General features: G+C 38.3%; 1 protein-coding gene across 1 annotated transcript; it reads left to right on the top strand.

Annotated features, from left to right (window-relative positions):
- The first annotated feature begins 387 nt into the window (after window positions 1-387).
- LOC149822301 (uncharacterized) lies at window positions 388-11424 on the top strand. Its single transcript, XM_089980249.1, has 4 exons — window positions 388-576; window positions 9490-9816; window positions 9899-10003; window positions 11278-11424. Exons 1-4 carry the CDS (start codon window positions 388-390, stop codon window positions 11362-11364), a joined length of 708 nt encoding a protein of 235 aa, XP_089836375.1. The 3' UTR covers window positions 11365-11424.
- The last annotated feature ends 306 nt before the right edge of the window (window positions 11425-11730 follow it).

Below are 11730 nucleotides of genomic sequence, written 5' to 3'. Positions count from 1 at the left end.
AGGAAAACGAGGCGCTATTATAAAGGGGAAAGTGGATTCCTAAAAGAATCAGAGAGGGGAGAGTTACTTACCTGCAACTTTTGAGATTGATCGCCTCCTTTTTGTCGGCTGGGGAAGAAACGGGATAATAAGGAGGGGAAGGAGAAAATGTGGAAGAAAAAAAATGAATCAGAGAAGGAATGCCCACAGAAGAAGAAGATGCGGGGGTGAGAATGGATTCGTGAAGGAGAAGAAGGTGGAGGGGTGATCACGGGTGATGCGTGAAAGGAGGAAACCATGTACAGGGAAGGGGAGAGATGAAGATGGTCCCTTTTAGGGTTCTCCTGAGTCCCTTTTGAAGGAGGAGGCGGAAGGTTCGGGAAGGAAGGCAGTTGAAGATGAAGGGCGATGGAAGGCGGTTTGGAGATGAAGGGTCGAAGATGGGGAAGGACGTTTCGGGAGGGTGAAAGAGAAGGGGAGAAGGCGAGAGAGGGATGCACATGGGGGTCGGCCATAGAGGGTTTGGTGATGGGTGGTCGAGGAAGAAGGCAACGGCAGATGGAGGGAGATCGGGAGATGGAGGAGCTCATGAAGAAGGTTTTGGGGGAAGGGTTTGCGAGAGAGAGAGGGTTTGTAAAGGGTCTGTTTGTAAAAAAAAAGTTTGGATTTTCCAAAAAGAGGCTCCTTCAACAAGATTTTTCATAAAAATGGTTTCAAAATGAGTTTTTTAGCAAAATTGACTTTAAAACTCATTCATTTTTCTTGTAATTTTTCCATTTTTTTGTTTTTTATGTTATTTTCATTTTTTTGTATTTTTGGAATAAAAATCTAAGATTTTACGGAAAAAAAAACAAAGACTAAACACTAATTTTTTTATATTTTTCTGAGAAATATTTACAAAAGCATTTTTCTGAGAATTTCCGATCATTTCGAGAAAATTTCTTCAAAAAAAGGGGTTTGGACCCAGGTTTTGAGAAAATGTTCGAGTTTTGATTTTTGAATTGAGAAACGCAACGTGATGGATCCAAACAGATGTCGGATGGACTGTCTGAGCTATTTGAAAACTATTTTTGGTATTTTCTTAAAAATTTGGACAATGAGACTCAATTTTGGATCTGGACAATGGATCCGGATCCAAAATCAATTTAAACATATAAAATGAATTTACTTTCAGTAAAACTTTGAGAAATGAACTGAGATTTAGATTTAAAAGTGGCTTAATCGCTCAGAAAATGATATTAGGGGCAAAAAGGGAATATTTAAAAGATTTTGAAAATTTTGGGGTGTTCACACTTCGCTTCTCTTCCTCCTTCTCCTTATTCTTCCTTTGCTTTTCCCTATCCACCTCATCTTTCTTTTGCCTTGATTTCCTTTGCTTTTTTTTCATTATCCTCCTCCTTCCTTTGCTTTTGCTTCTCTTTATCATCCTTCTTCTTTTTCATCTTTACTTCTTCCTCATCATTCTTCGTTGGATTATCATCTTCAATATCTGATGGATTAGGCTCCGCTCTATACTTTACCAGCAATTGCTCATTTTCTTTATCATTCTCAAGTGCCATTATTCTGTAGTACGCTTTGAATTTCTCATACAAAGCATATTGTTCGATGATTTTGTCAAGAGTCACCCCCTCTAATGCCGAAGTGTTTCTTTTGTTACGAATGTAAGCCATTGGTAACCTGCACAACACAAAAACATCATTGTAGGATTTAGCAAACCTAAGCACAAATCATGGTAACTTTATAAATCATAAAAACACATGGTTACACGAACTCACCGAGATGGCAAAGGGTGCTCCGGCGAAAGCAGACAATGGCAAAGATTTTTTGTGAAACGTTTAGGGGGAAATTTTGTGAGGAGTTCCTTTTATAGCAGAGGAGTTTAATGCTTATGGGACCCGACAAAGATTTTATAATAAAATAACATATATGAGCATCAACGATTTGCCTTTATTACGAAAATATTGTCATAGTATAACATAAATTGTTGATCAAATATCATACAAATCGATATGAAATTCCTGTTGATAGCTTATAAAGTGATATGCACAATCAGCATACAAGTTGAGGTTTAGGGTTTAGGGCTTAGGGTTAGGATTTTAGGCTTTGGGGTTTAGGGTTTAGGGTTTAGGGTTTAGGGTTTAGGGTTTAGGGTTTAGGGTTAGGGTTAGAGTTTAGGTTTATGGTTTATGGTTTAGGGTTAGGGTTTAGGATTAGGGTTTAGATTTAGGGTTTAGGGTTTAGTAATGTATTAAGGGTTTAGGGTTTAGTGTTAGGGTTTAGTAAGATATTAAGGGTTTAGGGTTTAGGTTTAGGGTTTAGGGTTTAGGGTTTAGGGTTTAGGGTTTAGGGTTAGGGTTAGGGTTTAGGTTTAGGACTTAGGGTTTAGGGTTTAGGGTTTAGTAAGATATTAAGGGTTTAGGGTATAGGGTTAGGTATAGTAATATATTATATGATATTTATACCGATTTATAAAATATTAAGTGCTTTCTAGTGTCGATTTGTTAGATATTTATAGTATGTAATTGAAACCTATGCGTAAGGAATTTATATTGTAGCGACATGAGGTGGCCAACACTACAAAAAAATAGTTGATTAGCGACGGAATTTAGCGACGGAGTTATATCGTCGCTACTTAGCGACAGATTAACGAGAGAAATGAATCCATCGCTATATTTGTAGAATTTTACGAAACTAGCGACAGAAAACATTCCCTCGCAAAATCCGTCGCTAAGTAGCGACGGATTTTGCGAGAGAATGTTTTGTCGCAATAAATACGACAGTTAGCGACGGAATTGCGACGGCTAAGATTCCGTCGCAACATAGCGACGGCCTAGGCGACGAAATATTTTCTGTCGCCTTTTTTGTTTTTTGAATTACGATGGCTTAGCGACGGAATTAATCCGTCGCTAAGCCGTCGCTATATGTCGCATTACCCCTAATCCCAGCCCTCTTTTTCCTTTCTCCTTTCGCTGCTCCCGCCCGCCGCCCTCTCTCTCCTGTCGCCCTCTTCCTTCCGTCAACCTTCCGCTGTCGTCGTCGCTGCCCGGAGCAACCGCAGGTACGTAAATGGATTGGAGGTCGACCCCCTGCTTTTTCCGGCAGGGGGTCGACTCTGCCAGGCGGTCGACCCCCTGCGTTTTCCGGCAGGGGGTCGACTCTGCCAGGCGGTCGACCCCCTGCGTTTTCCGGCAGGGGGTCGACTCTGCCAGGCGGTCGACCCCGGTAGGTGGTCGACCCTCTGCCGTGTCCGGCCGGGGGTCAACCCTGGTAGGGGGTCGACCCCCTGCCGTGTCCGGCCGGGGGGGGGGGGGGGTCGACCCCCCGCCATGTCCGGCCGGGGGTCGACCCCCCGCCGTGTCCGGCAGGGGGTCAACCCCGGCAGGGGGTCAACCCCTTTTGATGTCCGGCAGGGGGTCAACCCCCTGCCTTGTCCGGCCGGGGTCGACCCCCTTGCCGTCTCCGGCCAGGGGTCAACCCCCTGCCTTGTCCGGCAGGGGGTCAACCCCTTTTGATGTCCGGCCGGGGGTCGACCCCCTGCCGTGTCCGGCCGGGGGTCGACCCCCTAGTTTCTTGCTCTTTTTTTTCTTTTTTCAGAAATTAGGGTTTTTATTTTATTTTTATTGTTTAGTTTTCTTTGATTTTCATTGATTAGGATTTTTTATTTTGATTTTCATTTATTAAGCAATTGAATCAAATTTCTTAAATTAAGGCTATTTGTAGTTAATTTAATTAGGGTTTTTTATTTGATTTTGTTTTATTAGGGCTTTGAATCAAAATTTAAAAATTAGGGCATTTTATAGTTAATTTGATTAGGGTTTTCTTGGATTTGATTAGAGCTTTTATTTTTATTTTCTATGATTAGGGATTTGAATCATAATTTTTTTAATTAAGGATTTTTAGTTAATTTGGTTAGGACTTTAAATCAAAATTTTTTAATTAAGGCTTTTATAGTTAATTTGATTAGGTTTTTTTTATTTATTTAGAGTTTTTATTTTTATTTTCTATAATTAGGGATTTAAATCACATTTTTTTAATTAATACTTTTTAGTTAATTTGATGAAGGATTTTTTTGTATTTGATTTTGGCAGGTTTTTTCCTTGTTTGATTAAGGTTTAAATTGTGGCTTTTTTATTTAATTTTATGGTTTATTTTTCTTATAGTTTATGATGTTTTGGTTTATTTATAATTTATTTTCTTGTATTTTAAGGTTTTATGATTTAATATGGTCGAATAATTTCATGGTGACTTCATTTTAAAACATCATTTTTTTTTGCAGATTTCTCAACAGAACTTGCTTGTGCCCCGCCACCCGTGGTAAGTAAGTGACAAAAACAATGCAAATCGGGTAAATACCCGTGGTGAGTAAGTGATGCAAGCGCATCACATGTTATTTAATTTATTGAATATAACACTTTATTGTTCACACACTCACTTAGTTGTTGATATCTATGACTACTTTGTTGGAGTTCGGAGATCATGCTGAGCATGATTTTAATGTATGAATATGGAAGTGTTCTTATTTTTGGAGTACGGAGTCCATGCTATGCATGGTAGTAGTTAGTGGGATATTGAAGTGTGTTTGCTGCAGGTACATGTTTGATATTTGTTTGATATGAATTATTTCGATGTATTGCAATGTTTGATGTGATTGTATCCATGCTTACATGTAGTTACTTTCAATTTGATTATGTCTTCCATGTGAAATTGTATACTGAAAGCATGCTTCAAATGAATGTATCGTGTCATGAATAGTTTGCACATGAAAATATTAAGTTATCAATGCATGCATCATAATTCTTGTGATTGTATGACATCATATATTGCATGATAAATTTGATATTTTCTTCATCATAGTATTCTGATGGTTCTCTTTTAACTGGTTAGGATACTATTCGTAACATCATACGACAGAATGACTGCAAACCGTGAATGGATGTACCGTAGGATAGTAGACAATGAGTTAGCGCATGAATATATGGATGGTGTCGACAGTTTTATTGAATTTGCAACGGCAAGTGTCAGTACGGTAGATCCCACAGGTCGGATTAGGTGTCCCTGCAAGATTTGTAAGAATAATCGATTTGTAGAACCTCATGGCGTTAGACATCACCTATACAGGAAGGGTTTTGTGAGTGATTATCAGAACTGGACGTTTCATGGAGAAGAATTTAGAAACGATTTTGATGCACGGGTGAATGTGGTGCACGATAATCCATATACGAATTTGATATTTGATGCTGCAGGAACAGAACTGGGTTCTGCTATGAGTTCTAGTGATGTAAGAACTGTCGTAGATGAAGAATCACCAAACGATGCAGCTAGTAGATTTTATGATTTACTTAGAGATGCTGATGAGCCACTTTGGAACGGTTGTGAGAGTCACACTATCTTGTCTGCAGTTCTTCAACTAATGAATTTGAAGTCCGAGTATAATTTGAGTCAATCATGTTTTGACCGTTTGTGCATGATTGTGAAGAGTATGTTGCCTAAAGATGAGAAATTGCCACAAAATTTCTATCGTGCGAAAGTTATGGTCAACGCTCTAGGTATGGGTTACAAAAAGATTGATGCTTGTCCAAATCACTGCATGTTGTATTTCAAGGAGCAGGAAAACGACATATCATGCCCGTCATGTGGGCATCCTCGGTTCAAGCCAAAGACAAGAGGCAATGGTAGCACGAGATCAAAGGAAGTTTCATACAAGTCGCTCCGCTACTTTCCTATCACTCCTAGATTGCAGCGATTGTATATGTCTTCAAAGACAGCTAAACACATGAGATGGCATGCAAATAAAGTTCGACACGATGAAAACAAGATCACGCATCCTGTTGACGCTGAAGCTTGGAAGCACTTTGATCGTACTCATCAGAACTTCGCAATGGAAGTGCGAAATGTTAGACTCGGTCTATGTACAGATGGATTTAATCCATTTGGGGGTAGATCAACTCCATACTCATGCTGGCCAGTATTTGTAACTCCATACAACCTTCCACCAAGCTTGTGTATGAAACGTCCAAATCTTTTCTTGTCTCTGTTGATCCCTAGTCCGACCTCACCTGGCCAAAATCTTGATGTATATCTAAGGCCATTGATTGATGAATTAAAAGTACTGTGGGATGACGGTGTTACCACGTATGATGCCCACAAAAAACAAAATTTCAACATGAAGGCCGCTGTTCTATGGACAATCAGTGACTTCCCTGCATATGGTATGTTATCTGGTTGGAGCACACATGGGAGGTTGGCTTGTCCGTACTGCATGGAGGATTCCAAAGCTTTTAGATTGAGGCATGGAAGGAAGCCTTGCTGGTTTGATTGCCATCGTCGATTTCTACCCAGCGATCATCCGTTCCGACGTCAAAAGAATGCATTTACAGCAGGCACAACTGAAATGGAAGGTCCATCCTCAAGATTGTCTGGCATAGAGATTTTAAGAAGATTGCGATACTTTCCAGATGTATTAACAGATGCCCGCAGTCCTACACCCTTCCGTGGATTTGGGAAGGAACACAATTGGACGAAAAAATCTATTTTTTGGGAACTACCGTATTGGCCGACCCTATTGATACGACATAATTTGGATGTGATGCATGTAGAGAAAAATGTGTTTGATAATGTGTTCAATACAGTAATGAATATTAAAGGAAAAACGAAGGATAATCCGAAGGCCCGTATGGATTTAAAATTAATATGTAAAAGACCAGAATTGGAACTCAAAGAGTATAATGGCAAAGTACTGAAACCAAAGGTGAAGTACGTGCTCGGACCTGATCAAATAAAACATGTATGTCAATGGTTGAGACAACTGAGATTTCCAGATGGATATGTCTCTAACATTGCTCGGGCTGTGAAGATTGACGATGGACAGTTATATGGGTTGAAGAGCCATGATTGTCATATCTTTATGCAACGATTGATACCCCTAGCATTCCATGATATGTTAGACAAACCTATATGGGGGGTATTGTCTGAGTTGAGCGGATTTTTCAGAACATTGTGCGCATCGGAGGTCATTGTATCAGATGTAAAGAATCTCGAGGACTCTGTCATCACCACTGTTTGTCTGTTAGAAAAGATATTTACGCCAGCATTTTTCGATGTTATGGAACATTTGATCATACATCTGCCATATGAACTAAGGGTTGGTGGCCCTGTGCAATATCGATGGATGTACCCATTTGAAAGGTATATGTTTTTTTATATTTGTCTCTTTAATGACAGATATTTAAAATTTGAAATGTATATTCTTGTCAGATGCATGTTCGACCTAAAAAAAAAGGTTCGTAATAAAGCAAGAGTAGAAGGCTCTATTTGTGAGGCGTACACTTTAGAAGAGATTTCAAATTTCTCATCTATGTACTTCGAACCTCATATTTCAACACGTTACACATGCCCGCCCCGTAACGATGATGGAGAACAAGTAACTGTAGCTGACAAGCTATCGATATTTCAACGACTTGGGCATGCATTTGGTAGTTGCCGATCAAGGCTATTGACAGATCGAGAGCAAGATGCAGCACACATCTATATTCTTTTTAATTGTTCAGCGATCGACCCATACATCGAGTAAGTATATGTATATGCAACTCAATTATAAATCCTTTTATGTTCTATATGTGGATACATGGCTCGGTAATATAAGTATTTGTGGTTTGCAGACGATTTGATCTGGAGTTGCAAAGCAAAGTTTCACATCTCACTAATGCAGAAGTACAAAAAGAACGTGAAACTAAGTTTGTGGAGTGGTTGAAACAGTTGGTAAAGAAGCTAACATAAATTTTGTACTTATAAACAACACTAAGTTACTTAATTGATCGTGATCACAATAATTGTTTATGTCTGTGCGTAGGTTCGCCATGGTGATGTTAAAGATCAAGGAATATGTGATTTAGAAAATGGTCCGACCAAAGTTGTGCAATGCTACAACGGGTATATCGTAAATGGTTATCGATTCCATACAAAAGACTACGGTATAAACAAATCAACGATAAATAGTGGCGTGTGTGTCAAGGGTAGCAGCTACGGTGAAAATGAACATGATTACTACGGTGTTATAGAGGAAATAATGGAGTTGACTTACTTAGGCATGAATAACAGGGTTACGGTATTCAAGTGTCATTGGTTTGATCCAACTGCAACAAGACTCGACAAAGCTTCAGGCATTGTGGAGGTGAATCATAAATCCAGGTTTGGAACATATGAACCATTCATATTAGCCTCGCAAGCTCAACAAGTTTATTATACTTCATATCCGAGTATAAAAAAGTCAGATAGAAATGAATGGTGGGCAGTTTGCAAGGTGAAATCCAAACTATACCCCGAGTATGATCAGTTACAAGAAGATGAGTTAGCTGAAGACAGTGATTACTATCAATCAGATGATGTCTGTGACTTCGCTTATGGTCACGATGTTGCGCATGATATGCATGTCATATCTCCATTGGCTGATGAAACATTCATAGAGGAATGTGATCCAAATGATGTACCAAGTGGATGGGCAAACAATGAAGAAGAAGAAGAAGAAGAAGAAGAAGAAGAAGAAGAAGAAGAAGAAGAAGAAGAAGAAGAAAGTCAAACTAGTGACGAGGAAGAATTCTCAAGCTAGTGAAAAAAATCTTATACTACAAACCTCTATTTAAATGCATTGTAATACTTGATGTGAGTTGTATTGCAATACTTGGTGTGAATGATTAAAAATTTTATTTCAATGTATTGTAATACTTGATACGAATGATTCGAATGCATTGTAATTTATCTGAATGTATTATAATTTATGCAATTAACGAATGATTTGAATTAGTGCAATACTTGATGTCAATGATTTGAATTATTTGAATGCATTGCAATGCTTGATGTGAATGACTTGAATGCATTGTAATACTTGATGTGAATTATTTGAATGTATTGTATGACATATGTTATTTGTTAGAATATGGTTCGTGGAGGTTATAGTGGTCGCTCATCCAGTAGTAGCCAGGCTCAACCTTCATCTTCACGGGCTCCTGTGATAGGTATATCATATAACTAATTAGATGCTTGATTAGTTCAAATGCACATTCTGAGAACTTGGTGTGTATTTTTTTACAGATGATGTTGCGCCTGTATACGACCCACCTACACCAGTTGATCGCACAAGTCAACAGCCAACACAGGAAACAGGGTCTTCACAGGCTGGCACAAGAAGACTCATTCGAATAGTGTATATCGATAATCGACCGTAAGTATTTTGTTTTCAATTATTGCATATCTTTTAAATATTTTATATTGATATTTACTGTGTAACAATTCATGTGCAGCACGAGGTTTGAGCCACAAGAAGTAGTACGGGAGATTAGGAATTCACTTCTTCAACATCTACCAGGACCAGTTGCTCAATGGAAAGAGTACCCAAAGGAGGTATTAGACAGATTGTGGTCCTCATTCATGGTATACAGTTGTTCCTCATAGTTAATGTGTTTCATATTTAATTTATTTAAGCAATGTCTACTAACTTTCTGAAAATATTTGTAGGCTTCGAATCGCTTTGCAACTACGGTGGAAGAAAATGATGCAAGGAAGGTGTGGCAGAAGGTGGCTGCCAATCGATTTGCAGACATGCTGCACACTATGAAGACTGCAGCAAAAAAAGCATCTGGCGTAGTAGATGATCCATTACTGTGGAAGGGCCATGGTCCTATTACTATCAGGAGAGATTACTGGGATGAAATGTGCGATATGTGGGCGGGAGATGCATTTAAAAATCGCTCTGCGAAGGCTTCACAAAATCGATCGAAGATGCCCGAAGCCCATCTACACACAGGTGGATCTAAGACATTTGGGAGCCACCTAAAGAAAATGGTAACTCATCAATATATAATATTAATTTTATAAGTATAGTTGCAAATTTGTGTACTAAATCTTTTGTCATTTAACTTCGCAGGAAGCAGAAAAAGGAGGCAGTGTACCATATAAGGATGTGTTTGTAGAAACACATAAACGGAAGACCACGGGAGTCTTCGTATCAGAGAAGGCGAGAACGACAACGGTATGTATTAATTCTATTAATAATCATTGCAATATATATGCAAGTCATCATAATGTTATCATTAATTATTAATGAATACTTTAAACATTATTTTGTAGGAGGCATATGAGCAACAAATGGTAGAGCGATATGGTGAAGACGCTACTCAGCATCCATCATTTGATCCTACAGCATGGGTGACTGCAGCAGGTGAACCCAAAAAAGGTCGCGTGTTCGGGTTTGGGAGTAATATGAACACTTCACCAGTTATTGGTTCTTCCAGTTACGGCTCACCAACTTCTTGCGCCGACATAAGCTCCAAGCAGCCGACTATTCTTTCCGGTGATGATGTACGCGAGATCATTAATGAATCACTGAATAACTACTTCCAATACACCGTCGCCCCCTTTCTCCGAAATGAGATCAAGGCCGCTGTTCAGGATAGGGGATCTTCGATTCCAGGTCCCTCTCAGGTATAATCACATATATAGTTTTTTTGACTATCTTAAAGCACATCTGAGCATGGTAGAATCACATATAGAGTTTTTCTAGATGCCTTAGAACACATATGAACATGCTATAATCACATATTCAATTTTTTTACTGCCTTAGCACACATATGAGCATGATAGAATCACATATATATATATTTAACTTTTTGTCTGTCTTAGAGCACATATGAGCATGATAGAATCACATATAAAGTTTTTTTGATTGCATTAGAACACATAAGCATGCTATAATCACATATTCAGTTTTTTTACTGCCTAAGAACACATATGAGCATATTATAATCACATATTCTGTTTTTTGACTGCCTTAGCACACATATGAACATGCTATAATAACATATAGAGTTTTTTAACTGCCTTAGAACACATATGAACATGTTATATATCATTTATGATAGAATCACATATAAAATTTTTGGCTTTGCCTGCCTTAGAGCACATATGAGCATGCTATATTCACATATTCAATTTTTTTACTGCCTTAGCACACATACGAGCATGATCGAATCACATATATAGTTTTTTGCTTGCCTTAAAGCACATCTGAGCATGGTAGAATCACATATAGAGTTTTTTTATATGCCTTAGAACACATATGAACATGCTATAATCACATATTCAATTTTTTGACTGCCTTAGCACACATATGAGCATGATAGAATCACATATAGAGTTTTTTTATTGCCTTAGATCACACATGAGCACATGATAGAATCACATATAGTGTGTAATTTATTTCATTATATTTTGTTTATCAATACTGACTGTTCTTTTCTTGTGTAGGCTGCTAGCGATAATCAGGGTAGTGGAGCTGAAGGGACAGATAAAGACAATGAACAAGAAGACGCACAAAATCTTGGCGATGATTAGAGGACTGTGTTGAAGAAGTTCTATTTTTTTTATTTTTCCTAATTGTAATTGTTGAATTGTAAATAATTAAACTTTTTAGTTTTAAGGTGGAACGATTAATTATTATAGATACTTGTTATATGAATTTTTTTGTGTGGTTTGTTTTTTATTTACAGGAAATATAAATTGTACAGGAAATATAAATTGTACAGTTCTCCGTAATTAATTTTTAAATAAATTTTTTTTGATTTTTTTTCGTTTTTGCGACAGATTAGCGACGGATGATTCCGTCGCTATTCATATTAATCTAGCGACGGCTTAGCGACGGAATTAAATCCGTCGCCACGCCGTGGTCGCCGTTTAGTACCGGCGGATTGGCGACGGAAT

Source organism: Nuphar pumila, chromosome 11 (assembly GCF_984573655.1).
Source record: "Nuphar pumila chromosome 11, dmNupPumi1.hap1.1, whole genome shotgun sequence".
Taxonomy (NCBI): domain Eukaryota; kingdom Viridiplantae; phylum Streptophyta; class Magnoliopsida; order Nymphaeales; family Nymphaeaceae; genus Nuphar; species Nuphar pumila.
Note: the sequence above shows the minus strand (reverse complement) of the source record. Positions and strands in the feature narration are given on the sequence as shown.